The sequence below is a fragment of the Sorghum bicolor genome, chromosome 10, assembly GCF_000003195.3.
Source record: "Sorghum bicolor cultivar BTx623 chromosome 10, Sorghum_bicolor_NCBIv3, whole genome shotgun sequence".
In the NCBI taxonomy this organism is placed as follows: domain Eukaryota; kingdom Viridiplantae; phylum Streptophyta; class Magnoliopsida; order Poales; family Poaceae; genus Sorghum; species Sorghum bicolor.
In genome coordinates this window covers 6081233-6096982 of record NC_012879.2, presented here as the reverse complement: position 1 = coordinate 6096982, position 15750 = coordinate 6081233, and the positions used below count along the sequence as shown (strand labels likewise).

The 15750-nt window shown below is 42.4% G+C and overlaps 1 protein-coding gene and 1 pseudogene across 1 annotated transcript; one reads left to right on the top strand and one right to left on the bottom strand.

Annotated features, from left to right (window-relative positions):
• LOC8070741 (G-protein coupled receptor 1) lies at positions 2333-7110 on the bottom strand. Its single transcript, XM_021450135.1, has 10 exons — positions 6812-7110; positions 6003-6034; positions 5498-5667; positions 4629-4723; positions 4230-4331; positions 4042-4098; positions 3567-3710; positions 2957-3027; positions 2717-2819; positions 2333-2623 (listed from the first exon to the last, which is right to left on the bottom strand). Exons 1-9 carry the CDS (start codon positions 7004-7006, stop codon positions 2720-2722), a joined length of 966 nt encoding a protein of 321 aa, XP_021305810.1. The 5' UTR covers positions 7007-7110; the 3' UTR covers positions 2333-2623; positions 2717-2719.
• Positions 13039-14855, top strand: LOC8070739 (annotated as a pseudogene).

The following is a 15750-nucleotide window of genomic DNA, read 5'->3' as shown; positions in this document are numbered from 1 at the left end:
GTGTAAACTGTATCGAATGGAACTAATGGACGATACAACTAATGTGACGATCTTGCACAACCGTGGGCCTGTTTAGATCTCAAATCTTTACATCCCAAAACTTTTGGCTGTAAACTTTACATTCAAGTAGATGTTTAGATGCTTTCCAAATTTTTTGGTCTGCAAGACACATGACACGGGTCCTCAAGCAAGTTTACACAGTTTTGGGCTCTAAGGTCCCAAATTCCAAATCTTTACAGCCAAGTTTACAAGCCCCTGTTTAGATCCATTCTTCCAAAAAGTGCTCATTTCTCCAAAAGTTTTGGCTGTTTGGCTGCGTCTAAACAGGCCATGTATCGAATGTTGATGGTGTCTAGAAACCAAAGGTTTCCCTTTAATTATATCTTTTTCCGTGAACAATTGAAGTGTTCTAGGGAGATTGTCTCACTTGAGTGAGATATTTCAAAAAACACTGTAAGAGGATCCAGTTACCTAGAGTTACTTATTTTGAAAAAAAAAACGAGTTGTACTTCAGACATAACATTTTTTTTACTTCTCGTTCATAATCAGTGGTACGTTTTCAAAACTGATAGAAGTTCTCTAGAAGGTTTAAGTCTTTTGAAATTTTAGCTTCTTAATATTATATTGATGTGTAGCTCTTCCACATTTTCCAGAAAAAAAAAGTCTTTTGAAATCAATTTAAAGCGCCACGTGTTGTACGACTGAAAGTTAACTCATAAGTCATAACAGAGTGATTTTGTTTTACCTCTCTCAAATTTCGAATCGAAGATAATAAAAGAGCTCGAGAAAAGAACCCTTAAATCCATTTCAAAGCAACACGTGTGGTAGGACTGAACATCGCAACAGAGAAATTTACTTGCATTGGACAACATCATTACAGACTTATACATTTTTTAGAAGATTACAACTTCATTTCTACTAGCAACCATGAAGAAGCCTCTCACGGCATCATTTACAGCCCTTTGCTCTTTTTTCCTCTGGCCAGGCCAAGCAGGGGAGCTTCTTCAAGCTTGTAGCTAAGTTCAAACAAAGAAACTATAGCATAGCTTGCAACCGTGTCCGTGTGGATGGAACCCGCCGGCCGCCTGTTGCTGCAGCTCACCAGAATGATCCACACACACACCAAAACAAATCATCTCCTTACGCGCCATCGGCGGTGAGGAACAGAAAGGCCACGAGGGGCACAGTGATAAAGAGGAGGAGCAGCGCGAAACCCAGAGCAACGGACCACCAGAAACCCGCTCGGGAGAAGGCGGCCGCCGGCGGCTGCAAGGTGATGTGGAGGGAGACGGGGAGGATGACGCCGACGACGAAGAGGTAGGCCGTCGGAAGCGTCAGGAGGATGGCGGCGACGGCCATGTCGAGGACAGGGCTGCGCGCGCTGGCTGATGCGTCCAGGAAATGGAGGACCGGCTTCAGGACTTCGCGGCAGCCGAGGGCGATGTACAAGGCCGCCATTGCCACCTCTGGGACTGGGACTGGGAGGTCGGCCGCCATTGTTTTTGTTTAAACGGAAGGGAGCGAAGGGAGCAAAGCGAGCTGCTGTCACCTCCGAGCAGGCAGCCAGGCAGCTAGCTGGAGCAGCGATGGGGCGAGAGTGAAATGATTGGGAGCTATAATGCTTGGTTACCACGGCCTAGGCTTGCTTAAATAGTTGGGAGCTATAATGCTTGGTTACCGGTGTATTGTCAGGGCATGAAGCCCCTGCATGGAACCACCCCGCCAGGGCATGAAGCCCCTGCATGGAACCACCCCGTCTCCATCAATATCCATTCTACTTAAGTAGAATATCTGATGGAGACGGGTGGTTGGCTTCATACCCTAGCAAAATACCGGTGAACCGTTTTGTTTGTCTTGTAAGCCGTACTTTTTTTACCAACCAACATTATTTTTCTCTCACGATAAATCGACGAACAGTATTTTCAGCCATAATTTTTTAGACCAACGAACAGGCTGACTCGGTCAATGCTGTAAAAATCGATGTAGAGAGTGTAAAAATCGCCCTGGCAATACACCCTGGCAATCCTCCATGCTGAATTGCTGACTCAAAGATCACGCGCATAGTTGTCAAAAAAAAAATCATGCGCATAGACATCTCTGGAGATGACAAAGGTGAGAACTATGTTGGAGATGCTACATACAATGATACAAGTGTACAACCATCTCAGTTGAGCACACGCAAGCTCCAGTGCTTCTGGCCATCACCGACTACAACGATCAATTGAATGCTACGGCGAAAGATCAAACACGAGGTATAGTTCTCAAAAGCACTCAAAATTCCCTCACCTTATAGAGAAGGAATATAACCATCCAGACATATGAGAACAAATGATAAGGGGCAAAGAGGGACAAACTGAAAAATTGCAAATCGTGTAGCGCTAGATGTGCATTGTACAGAAGTGATTATACTCGTACATCTGAACAAACAAATTCTGCTTAACTAGCTACAGATGAACATCAGTGTATCTAACGACTGTTCCTATTCTAGCCTACTATATACTCTGGCCGGAACTATGAACCCCCCAAACCCAGGTCTCGTGTTAAGACGATCAACAATGGACACAGCCGAACCAACTCAACATGTACCGGACACCGGACGATCAACAATGCTAACCAACTGCTCCTACAGTGATGTTGTATTCCCTTGTTGGAGATTGAAGAACGAAAAGATAGAAAAAAAAAATTGTATGCATGGAAAATTCATAGATTGCATTACATATCAGTTACCCTCGACAATAAGAGAAGTCAGTTCATTTTCCTGTTGACTCCTCAATCGTGAGAAAGTAGGGAGGCTCCTTTTGATTCTCTCAGGTAGGAACCTGGAAAATTTAGGAAATAAAATTCTTTATAGCTACACATTATTTTCTCGTAGTGGCATAACTAGAATGCTTACAGTAAATAATGCATAACGATGAAGAAAAGTATGGTTGCAATTAAGTTGGGGATTAAAACTTACATGTCGATTCTTTCTGAAATAGCTCGGCGCACAGAAGAGTTTAGCCCATAAGCAATGGAATTGAATAGGCCCTAGATAAAACAGGAAACATCAAAATATCCACAAAGAAAGAAGAGAAGCAAACCATGGAATATAGTAGTGTGTCAATCAAACAAAACACTTATGTACATAACTCAATAGCTTATATAGGAAAATAAATGGATGTGTGCATTTAAGCAAGGTAAGGCATGGAAGAATAAAGCAAAAAGGTGCACTAGAGTTATCATGGACTTATAATTGGTGCATTTGGAGGAAAGCTAGATGGCGGAGGGAGTATTGCTTATGATAATGAAGGAATGAAGGATTGAAGTCTCAAATCTATTTTATGCACCCATTTCCATATGAAAGCACAAGAGTGGTTAGACCTCCAGCCCTCCCATTCACTCATTCAGAGCTAATTACTTATGGGGACAGGAGAAAAAAATTGAAGCAATGTGGAGGCCTCTTACTCAAGCCCCTTTATGATAAATTATGCCCACAATATGTAGGTAGCCTTAGTTTTTATAGAAAAGTTCATGGTACGCTATTTCAGTAACATTTAGTATCAAAACACAAGCATTAAGAGACTCACCATAAGTCCAGCGAACCCAACATCAAGAAAGGAGAGCCAAAATATCTTGTGCCCTGGATTGGCAAAGTCATAAAGACGATTGATAGTTGCAAATGCCCATGAACCGATTAGAATTAGAGGGTAATAACCCCATCGGTTAAATGCCTGCAAAAAACAATCAATCATGCATGCTCAAATAAACTTTTATCCACTTGTTTTTGCATAATATAATGAACAGCTGTATAGAGGTAATTAGGACAGAAAGGGACATGATAGAGATAGTTGAGTACATTCGATAACATTTTCATCAAAAGAACTGGCATATTGTTTGTTCTCAGTTTATCTGCAATCCCAGATGTATAAAATTTACGAAAGAAAGTAAGCTATCTCTGGAAGTAAAAAAGGACATCGGTAACAATCAATAGGAAAGGGAAAAATACTCCAGCAGAAGCACTGAAGCAGAAACAACGTCAAATATTTTCTGAGAATTTTGTACCTTCCTGTCTGCCCTAATATCAGACTGGTTTGATCGATCACTTATGCCAGCAGCCATCTAAAAAAATCATGAGCTTATTAAAATTCAGAACATACAAGCAAAAATAGCAGAATGTGCCAAAGAGTTTACAATGAAGGTCACAGTAACCATCAATGTACAAGGGAGAATTGTTGAGAAAGTCTGCTAACCCGTGTTGCATTGTTCAGCATGCGGTTTACTTCATAGTATGTAAACCCATTGTACAAAATGGCACCCCAAAGTGGAAGATAAAAAGTTACTAAGTGCAGGACCTGCAAGTAAGGTCATTTTAGTGAAAGAATTGCTATTATGGTGACAAAATTGGAATTTCAGTTTAAATTCATTGTCTAGCTGAGGACAGTAACTTCTCATAGTCCAAGCAAAATATGTCCAAAAATTGATATAAATAGTATAGACTCCCTTAGAATTCAAACATAGATGAGCTTATACAAAAATTGTCTTTAACCAAATATGCCGAACTTCATTTAACTCTCAGAGAAGTGACGCATACTACTAATGGTTGTGTAATAATCAAGGAAAAAATTCAAAGACAACAAAAGATCACATGCCTTTGCCATGCTTCCCTGCTGGATCCAGCACCATGAACCTGGTCTTCCATAGTCACTTCCTATCGAACGTAGTACAGTGGTAGCTAGTGAAGTTCCTGGAGAAATAAATAAATAAAAACTTGAAACCTTTTAAACTGATTTTTAAAGCTAACACAGTGACATACTGACACATGGCTTCGAAAGAAAGTCATTAAAATAGTGATCTATTGCTAAAAATGGAGTATGCCTACCTACAGTACATCAGATAAAAGCTTCTAAAAGACATGAGAGGGAACAGCCTCCCAAGATAAGATGATGCAGCCAAACTATAAAACAAAACTAAAAGAAACATATACATGAATATGCAGATAAAGGAAACAATAATGAAAACAAAAGACCATTTGAGCATGCTGATCTGCAACAAAATATCCAGGGATGGGACAATCAAATTGGAAACATAATCTGTAGCCTGAGATACTAATAAACACATTAACAATTAAATAAATTCAACAGTTATAGACATGGGTGCAGATTACGGACAGGCAAATGAATTGGAACTTGCAAGCTTAGCTTCTAACAAGGCATAGAGGCCCCAAAAAGCAACAGAAGAAACTGATGAAAAAGGTACATGCATCACATCTAAATAACTTCTAAGGAATATGATAATCTATGTGTTAGCAAACAGATGCAACACAATACATCAAACATATATAAATGGTGTGGACAATTTTAGCTTTTGTCAAGAACATTGATTCATATGGATACAAAATTGTTATTTTTTTCAACACAGGGTCTCTCCAGAAACTGTTATCTAACTTGTCCAAAATGTTACTTAATTTGGAACATATAAGTTCAAACAAAGGCAGGTATGTAATCAACAGTTTGCATACCCCACACATATAAGTGGAAAATAGATCCAAATTCTTCAACATCAGTTTTGTGTTTTACAACTGTGCGATGCAGAGTGAATGCTATGGTGGTTGTCCATAGAAAAGAAGCCACACAGAAGAAATGAGCACTGTAGTCATGTGCAAAGCAGTAAAATGCATTCGATGGCCCCCTGCAACATAAGAAAACATGGTTAAGAAATGTTTTACCATGAGCACATAACCAAACTATGCATTCAGAGTTCAGACACAAAAAGAAATGGGAGAAAGAATAGTCTGGTGTGATTTTCTTAAACAGAAACAATTATTCTGTGTTAATCCTGGCATTAATACTTCTTAGTAAGCAGAATACAAGGTTAACAGTTCAAACTACTTGGATATGATTTGAATAATAAGCATAATGATGCTGCATACGTTCATTCTGGCAGGCTGTTAATAGTAAAAGTAAATTAACACTAAGCATGAAACTGAGAAAGTATTTATGTGCAGCAGAAGAAATACAACATACCCCAGTATAGTGAATAAGCTGCAAAACATATCCTGCAATTCAGGACAAAGTTATCAGAAAACATGCAACAGCTAGAGCAACACTAATAATGAACAAACCAAGCTTCGGCTAATGTTTCCATGTGTCAGCTAAGCAACTAGACATGTAATATCATTTTAACAAAAGCAAACTACTAGTTGTCAAGTGATGAACTAGATAAGTTCATGCCTATTGGTATCAATGTTCAACAAAACAAAAAATTATGAGAGCAGCTGTTTCCATATTTAAGAATGAACTATGAACTAAATATATGAAAAAAAAATTATGCTCCCATCTAGTGATCTAGTTCTATCCAATTGGAGGCGGAGCACATGTGTGGCTGCAACAAACCGTAGACTCATATGACCTTAAATATCATACTTTAAAAAACAGGAATTTGAATGTATTTCAAACAAAATCCAAGTGCAAAATGTACTATGACGAACACTAGGCTAAGACTACCACACAACTGTTCAAATTTACCTCGTAGGTGAAAATTGACGATTGTATGCACATTTCTGAAGATCCAGATCCCTACTTACTGATGGCACCAGAATACCAAATTCTCGAGAACTAATTCAACTAATATGCAAAAAATCAACACAGCCCTCTTCTAAAACTAAGAATATGAACCACCAAATGCGCACAACTGGTACGCAAATTAATGAAACACACCGCACAGATCGCACCACGAGCTTCCAATTTGAAACAATAACCGCGGGTACATCGCACAACTAGCGGCTCAAACCCGAAGACCCTGAAGAGCACCGAGATTCGAGCAGGCCACTCACCGAGACGGCTAGGTAGAAGACGAGCTTGAAGGAGAACTTGCGGAGCTCGCGGAAGAGGAGGTAGCAGAGCACGATGAAGGAGGAGCCCGCCAGCGAGAGCGCGGCGGCGCCGGTGCCCACGGCGTCGAGGATCTGGCGGTCCCGCAGTGCCTGGCTCATCGCCACCGACGCCGCCCCGGCCACGGCCGGAGCCATCAGTGGTCGCCGTCACCGGCGGGCGATCTATGCGGTGGTGGGGAATGGTGGCAAGTGAAAACGGCCGGGGGGGGTCGTTGGTTGCTGGGCTGGATTGGGTTGGGACTTGGGAGTTGTGACCGTGCCTTCACCGCGAAGCTAGCGTGTTATTATTTGGGCTTTGCTTGGTAGTTGTGCGTATGGGCTGCAACTGCGTACGTTATGGGCTTTGTATTAAGTGCCGTGGGCCCAGTAGCCCACATATTCTACACTCCCTCTGCTAAAAAAACAAAAACAACGAAAAGGCCTTGTTTAGTTCTGAAAAGTGAAAAGCACTTTCGTTTGTTTGTGACAAATATTATCTAATTATGGACTAACTAGGATCAAAAGATTCGTCTCGTGATTTACAGCTAAACTGTATAATTAGTTTTTGTTTTTGTCTATATTTAATGTTTCATGCATGTGCTACAAGATTCGATGTGATGGGGAATCTTGGAACTAAACAAGGCCAAAGACAACAACAACTCCCATTTTTCCCAAAACGGTGGCCGAGTGCTACTTGTGTAAGTGCAAAGATCATTGTTGTTGTTTCGTTAAGAGTTGATTCAAAGAAACTCCAGCAGTAGTCCCTAAATTAGGACTGTTTTTTTTTTAATTTGTGAGCTCTTTTTTACTTTTGGGTGTTCTGTTTTTTTAGTTCAGCTCCAGAAATAGCCGTAAATTAGGGTCGCTACTTCATTTTTTTTCTCTCTTATTAGTATCCATTCTATCTCTTTGATTCGACATAAACTCAAAAAAAATGTTATTCAAATTCAAACATGACAATTTAAATTTAAATTCACGTAAAAATGGCATGATTCTCGCACGACATAGCCCATCACAACATAAAAGTTCACAACGTAGGAAGAATCAGTTAGCTCCTCATTGGCATTTTAGCCTCACAATCTCCATCTAATGCACCACTTGATCCACACGAGCTTTCATTCAATGAGCTGCAAGTTGGTGTGGTGAAAAGTTGTGTCCGTTGGTGGCAGAATTCCTCACTTGACGAGCTAGACATCTGAGAAGCGTGTTTCTTGCTAAGCTTGTAGGGGTATATAGGTCATTTTGAGTATTCACTATATATCCTAGGACGGTAATAAAGCCTTTGTTTAGTTCTCCAAAAAATTCCAGATTTCCCTTCAAATTAAATCTTGCGGCATGAGCACTAAATATAGATTAAAAAAATAACGAATTACATAGTTTGTCTGTAATTTGCGAGGCGAATCTTTTAAATCTAATTAGCCTATAATTAGATAATAATTACCAAATGCAAACGAAAGTACTATAATACCTAAAACAAAGAAAATTCATCAGCTGAACAAGGCCTAATATTGGAACGGAGGGAGTACCAGCTTGTATCATCATTGTTTGCTCGTTTTAACAGCCCTCTGTTTTGCTCACTATAGCATGCATCTCACGATGTGGAGTGTTATAATTTTATATTCTATAGCAATTCAAAAAAAAAACAGCTTAGAATGCACTATCAAGTCCCTGATCCACACATCATCGGCTCCAACGTTTATTATCCATTCACCTAACGGTCTGCGACGAAAAGGTCCATATATTTCATATTATCAGGTTTGTCTCTGCTTGCTTATCCGAGCCTTTTTCGCAAATTTGGCCGATGTCAGGCTCCAGCAGCCCAATGACCGGACTTTATCTTTCGTAACTAAGTTGACCGATCTTCGTCACTAGATGAAGAGAAAAATCATTCAGAATAATTTATAGACCTTCTGGCAAATGATGATGAAGAACTAGTTTAGATAAGCTAATATAAGGCGGGTGGTTGTGTACAATATTTAGTTTTTCTCGTGTAATATGAGCTAGGTTTATCACTAAAGATGTTTATATAGTACTACACTAGGAGTACCGAGTATGACCAGAAGAGTGAGAGTTTATCTCAGAAGAAGTCATCACTCGTCAATTAATCGCCCGGCACAGCCTGTTGCAATCATACATATACATAGTATGCAGTCCAGTTCTTACCCCTTTTTTAGACGAACGATCGTCATATAGTATACCTGCACCCACGATAAACTTTGCCGACCCTTTGGCACACCATTGGACAGTGCCCTTCAAGACGAAGAAACGACGTATTCCTCTTGCAGAGTTAAATAGCGTATATATAATATACTACCTAAAATATAATCATAAAGCAGTGAGTATATTGTATATATACTGCTCATTTTTTTTATAAATGTATATACAACTCGTATCTATATATCCTATAAAGATAAACTCCACTAAGCTAATTCTCTTGCACCTCCTTACGCCACGTCATCATCCACTTCTCCTGCTGCTGCATGCAATTAAGTGCCCACTCACAAATAGTTTCAGCAGTGGATGCAGCTACCTACACATGACCATGTATGCGTACTGCTAGCAATTATTCTCTCACGTGATCTTCTCTCTTACTCTTCCGAAACTGACTACTAAAACTATATATAGATGACTCAATGGATTACCGTGAGGCTATATTTATATTCCCCCTTCATACCGCAGCAACGCGCGCGGGAAATCCTTCTAGTTTGTTATTAAACTGAGACAGCTTACGTTGGCGTCCAGGTCCAGTAAACGGGAAGTCACAGATAATCACAGTACTATCTAGCTACTATAATTAGAACACACCTGCAGCTGCAAGCAAAGCTGCTAGGACGCCCAAAGCTCACGCGTAGCTTCTTCCAGCGCCCAGCAGCACCATATAGCAACAAGATCGAGGCAGGAGTGACCCAGTCCCAGAGATCGATCGGCTTCCTTTCCTTCTTCCTGGTCTTCTGGTAGGCGTTGAGGCAGGGAGCGAGCGAGCCAGGAGAGGAGATCAGCCATGCAGTTCCGCCTGGCGCAGAAGCGGAGGGCGGCGTACTCCTCCGGGGCGGCGTCGCAGGCACAGCCGAACAGCGGACGGAGGAAGAAGAGGATGCCGGTGGTGAGGCTCGGTGGTGGCGAAGGGAGGAAGACGAGGTTCTTCGGGGTGCTGCGGATGCGGCTGCGCCTGCGGTGGCCGTGGCTCGCCGCGGTGTACCGGCGCGCGCTGCGGCGGCTGAGGGCCGGCTACGAGCAGGCGCTGCGCGAACTCGTCGACGGCAACGTGCTTGTGGGCGCGCTGCACGCCCCCGCCGGCGTCGACTGTGCCCGCGCCGCCTCTTTCGGGCCCGTGGCCACTGTCGGGTTCTGAACTCCGGCAGATGGACCCGGTGCGCGTGGGGGGCCGTTCGTTTGCAGCCCGAACTGGAGTTGTTTTGGACATGTAACCATTCAATAAATTATATTGCACTGGAATTATTTCAGGCTGTTCCAAGCCGAAAAAACTTAACTCAACGGGCCCTAATTGAGCGTGCAGGTTTGAGCCTTTGAGTTTGAGCTCATCTTTTGTGTACGAATGTGCATGTACATAAACACGTTATGTCGTCGTGTTCGTTTAAACTTATTAATTGGATTTATCAGCTATAGTACCAAATTAGTGTCAGTCGACTATAGATGGCCATTGGGCCGTAGCGTGCCGTGTCGACTTGGCCCGCGTGCCTGGCCTTCAGCCCAAGTACAGGCCCACGGGCTGACTTTGTGCCATGCTGGCCCGCGTAGCCCAACGGGCCGTGCCGGCTCACAATCCGTTTTTGTAAAAAAAAATCAAAATAACCGCATAATGACAATGATCGCTTCACCAGCATAATGAGACAATCAACTTTTTACAGCTCTCAACTTTTCAGATTCACAATCTCAGTCTTAGATTATAAAAATGACATCAAAAGACATGTAACATAAAAATGAGCTGTTTGTACAATGCCCGTGGAGGTGGCACCGGACCGTTGTCGGGCGGACTCCTAAAACTCGGGCTAGGCTGGGTCAGCCCGCGGGCTCAGAGGTCGGCCCAAACACGGCCTGCACACCGGCCCGAGCCATACCGTGCTCGGACCGGGCCAAAATGTCGTGCCGTGGGCCGAGCCGTCGTGCCTCAGGCTGCATGGCTTTCTATACAGTCGACTTATCAGCCACGTAAACCATCAGCGTTTTAATACGTTTAACTTTCTTTATCTTTTTCGGCATCAATTTTTATTCGTTCCTCTTTTGATGAATATATAGTTTAAGACATGAAACTTGAGGCGTATTAATGTTAAGGCACTAAAGGCTAAAGTTAACTCTAGCGAAATCAAAGAACTTAGAACATGAAACTGAGGACATCCGGCTTTTGTTTTTTTCTAATGAATCGAGATAACCAAGTGAAAGCAACTCTACATGTTCTAGTGTTTGCCCCTGCTCAATTGGTTTCGACGTCCTATAAAATAAGATCGCCCAATCCTATATATAAAGGGCCATGACCAATTGAGAAGAATACAATCGAATAAATCAACCTATAACCTTACTTTTATCATGTATCCTCCTTTGCCCTACTTTTCTAACCCTAACTTGTTGTTTTGGCGTTTTGCATTTTCCAAACAAAATGCAAAATAGCGGTGCAAAGCTATAGAATGGACGGTAGAGGATGTCTAGAGGATGGAGAAAAAGGAAAAGGAGGGGCAAAAAAGAAAGGAGGATGTGTAAGAAGTGGGCTAGCCCATCACTAAAAAAAGAAGTGGGCTAGCCCAGGCGACAAACCCACCTCACAGGCCGCAGCCCAATCCCCTCAGCCGTCGCGGCCCTGGCCCTTTGCCGCCGCTCCCCTGTCTCGTACTACTCTCGTCTGTCGTCTCCAGTCTGCACTCTGCAGCGCTGCCGCTCCCCTCTCTCGTCTCCAGCGACGCTACTCTCCTCCTTCCCGTTCTCCAGCACCGCCATTGCAGCTCCGCTCCTCTCCCTCGCGCTTCCCTCTCTCCTTCTCCTCTATGCTGCTTCCCCTCCCTCCCTAAACGTGTTGCGCCCCGTCAGATCGAGCGCGACTTGGCGGCAGCTACTTCTCGACGGGCGGCACGGCGGCACGGGGCTGCTGCTGCTTCTGCTTCCTCTCCCGTTTACTGGTGAGAGAAACCTCCCAATCGTCTCTCTCGCTCTTGCCGATCCCCCATCAATCTCCAGCTTCCTCCCACTGCCGGTCCTTATGGCGCATGCCACAAGCGATTTGACGTGACCTCAGAGCAACGTTTATTGGACGCCTCGGCCGTAAGGCGGACACCATACACATCTAAAGCGAGTGAATGTGTTTTATTTTCCAAGGATTGAACTCTCATGCCCACCAATTTTGTCAAGCACTGAGATCTCTAGGCCTAATTTATTCCTTCTGAACAAAATTACACATCTCTAGGCCTAATTTATTCCTTCGGAGCAAAATTACAGTAGGAGGTTATTTCATAGTTTGTTGCCCCCATGGTCTGTAGGGAGTTTAGGCAACTACGGAATTAATCTGTTGGGATCATGTCCTGGTATCCTCACGCTCACGCCTCTACCAATTGGGCAGGTTTGGTGTTGAGGGACCGAATAACAAACTGGATTTCACTTTCCTAGTTTACTTTCAACCGATATGTGCAGTACTGTTCTGTAACTCAAAATCCTGAGAATATTTAGTATTGGATGCATTCGCAGTAGTCATAGCATAGGCTCGTGGAAATAATACAGTAGTGGTGCTAGAACCCTTGTCCTTATTTATGTATAGCCTATGGTCGTTAGATATAAGAGGAGACACGAGACAGTATGTGCATGTATTTCTAATTTGCAGGAGAATTCAGATTTTTACGTTTCACTGAACTGTTCTGCAGAGTAATTGCATTGTCTACCTTTCTCGAACTGTAAATAAGCAGAGGATAAAGAAAAGCGCTTATCCTTGAAACTTAGAACACTGGTTTTCCATAGCACTAGAAGAGTCAAGAATCTGGAAACATATCATTCCTCGGCCTTACAAAAATAAAACTCATGGCCACATGGAGTGATGGAGAAGTAACTTTTTTTATTGGAAATGATTCATTCCTTGTTTTTCTTTCATTTCTCTCCAGATCTTTCATTGTTAATCATGTTTTTCTATACCTGTACAAATCCTCTTACTTGCTCAAATTATATATAGCTGAGCGTTTCAAGCGGAACTGATGGCTACATCAGAGCCAGTGCAAGAGAATTTTGGCGATGGACTACTCACAACCTAGTAAGCCTCGGGTCCTCCTTGCTGCTTCAGGAAGTGTAGCTGCTATAAAATTTGAGAACCTTTGTCGTAGTTTCTCTGAGTGGGCGGATGTCCGAGCCGTGGCCACCGCATCATCTTTGCACTTTATTGATGGATCATCTCTACCAAGTGACATTGTTCTTTACACTGATGATGATGAGTGGTCTACCTGGAAGAAGATAGCATATGAAGTTTTACACATTGAGCTGCGTAAATGGGCAGATATTATGGTGATTGCTCCATTATTAGCAAATACCATGGCTAAGGTACCTTTTTCTCTTTGTGAATAGTGAAATAGTTTCACTTTATACAAAAACAAAACTGATGCTAGATTATTTTGTTCACATCGCTGGTGGGTTATGTGACAACCTCTTAACATGCATCGTGAGAGCGTGGGACTATAGCAAACCGCTCTTTGTTGCCCCAGCTATGAACACATTAATGTGGAACAACCCATTCACAAAGCGTCATCTTCAAACGGTCAACCAACTGGGCATAATCTTGATCCCCCCAGTGGACGTACTCTTTTATGCATCTGTATTGTCTTTACCTGTGATGATGAGTAGAATATTGAGAGTTGGGGGGAAGCTTGTAGTGACAGAGGTAGCTTCCTCCCGGCCCAGTAATGATAGTGATAACGAGTCTATTGAGTTTGTAATTGTCAGTAAGTATTCTTATGCAGCTGTATAAACGCTGCAGCAAACTTTTCTACCCTCTTTGACACACCTGTTATATATGTACGGTTGGAATGAGTGTCTCTTGACCTTGACCATTTGAATGCTTTACTTGGATCTGCCATTGATGTGATCCTGTCGCTTCTTCATTTTCAGATTCTTGCCTATCTATTTACTGGTGTCGCTGTCCGAAATATGGGTGGTGTCGACGGATATCTTTTCAACTAATCCTGGTCCAACGAGCACGACGATAATCTTTTCATGGAGCTGCAACATGGCCAAGCTGACGAGACATGAGTACATGACGGCCTACCTGCGCTTTTATTTGCACCCAAGTGTTCAGGTCCGAAGACGTGTGTATCACTTCAGGCAGGTAGAATAGGAGGCACGTGCATTGGCATTTGGCGGGCGCAGGAACGAACAACAAAGTGAGAATGACATGGACAAACTGAGGCCAGATTCACCAAAGCTGGTGGCCAACAAAAGATAACGCCGAGTCGCTCGCCAAGCTCCTGCCGAATGCAGATAAGCATCAGGGATGGAGGAGGAGGATAGCAACAACCAGTAGTATCAGGTCGGCAATCGAGTCGTCGTCTCCACTACACCTCACTAGCAATGAAGGGACGTTTTCACCTCACATGGATCTGTTGAGGAAAGGCTTGTCAATTGGAATCCGTTAAGACATTTGGATAACTGTGTACGTACATTTCACTACACTGAATCTGAATTTCAGAAATATATATGAGCCAAGGACATATATGGAGAAGACAGAAACATCGATTTCGCCACGCGTTTGTGTTGCAAGTGGCAGCATACTGCACCATGGGTCAATGACTCAATGTAGTAATTCCAGTCTACTGATAATTTTGCAATGGTGCGGACAAAAGGAAAAGAGTCGTATCGTAACGAAAAAAATCTTCACGCTTTTCACTTTAAGAAAGCGGAAGTGCGCGACGTGGCATTCTCATGGCCTCAAAACAATCAGGACTGCAAATTGTAATTTACTATCAATTCTTGGAAAATTGCGGTGCATAATAAATTGGCGTCATGTCGCCGTTTCTCTTTCCTATGCAATAGAGAAAATGACTTGGGGTTTATGTGTTGCAGATTCATGTGCGCCATTTCATCGAAGATGTTTTGATTATTAAGAGTTTAAGACATGTAAAATGAAATCGATTTGTTCTAATAGGTATATAATCACAGTCTACTCCAAATATTGTTTCGATCTTCAGCAACAACAGGACCACAGGTTGCTAGGAAAGATCATGATTACATATAGAGAAAACTCAAAGCCGATTTGGATTTTGAGACGGAAATCAGCTCGCCCGTCCCGTCTAATAAAGTTGTCGCGGTCGCAGATCAAAGAGGCAGTGAGTGAGCACATCCGTCAAAAAGGGTTTCTGGCCACGAATGGAGTACAGGTGATGAAATGGAACGGAAGTGTGAACCCAGGGGTAAACCCGTGGAGTCTACTTCGTTCACGTGATCACGTCTCTATTAGCAGCGTCTGGTCTACTCTGGCCTTGTTTAGTTCAACCCAAAAACCAAAAAATTCTCATCGCATCGAGTCTTGCGGCACATGCATAAAGCTGGGCTCCGGCCCCTCCAGTTCCCTCAAAAAAAAAAACATACATAAAGCTTTATATATAAATGAAAACAAAAACTAATTACAACCTGTAAATCGCGAGACAAATTTTTTGATCCTAATTAATCTATAATTGAACAATATTTACTACAAACAAACGAAAATGTTACATTCAGAACTACGGCCTTGTTTAGTTCACTCTGAAAACCAAAAAGTTTTCAAGATTCTCCGTCATATCGAATCTTGTGGTACATGCATTAAACATTAAATATAGACAAAAACAAAAACTAATTACACAGCTTAGTTATAAATCACGAGACGAATCTTTTGATCCTAGTTAATCTATGATTGGATAATATTTGTCACAAACAAACGAAAG

Excerpts from the sequence above, each read along its gene's own strand:
- LOC8070741 (XM_021450135.1), bottom strand. The coding sequence starts at position 7,006 with ATGGCTCCGGCCGTGGCCGGGGCGGCGTCGGTGGCGATGAGCCAGGCA. Across the intron at positions 6,035-6,811 it reads TCTTCTACCTAGCCGTCTCG|GATATGTTTTGCAGCTTATT; the intron begins GTGAGTGGCCTG and ends CCTGAATTGCAG. Across the intron at positions 5,668-6,002 it reads AGCTTATTCACTATACTGGG|GGGGCCATCGAATGCATTTT; the intron begins GTATGTTGTATT and ends CTTATGTTGCAG.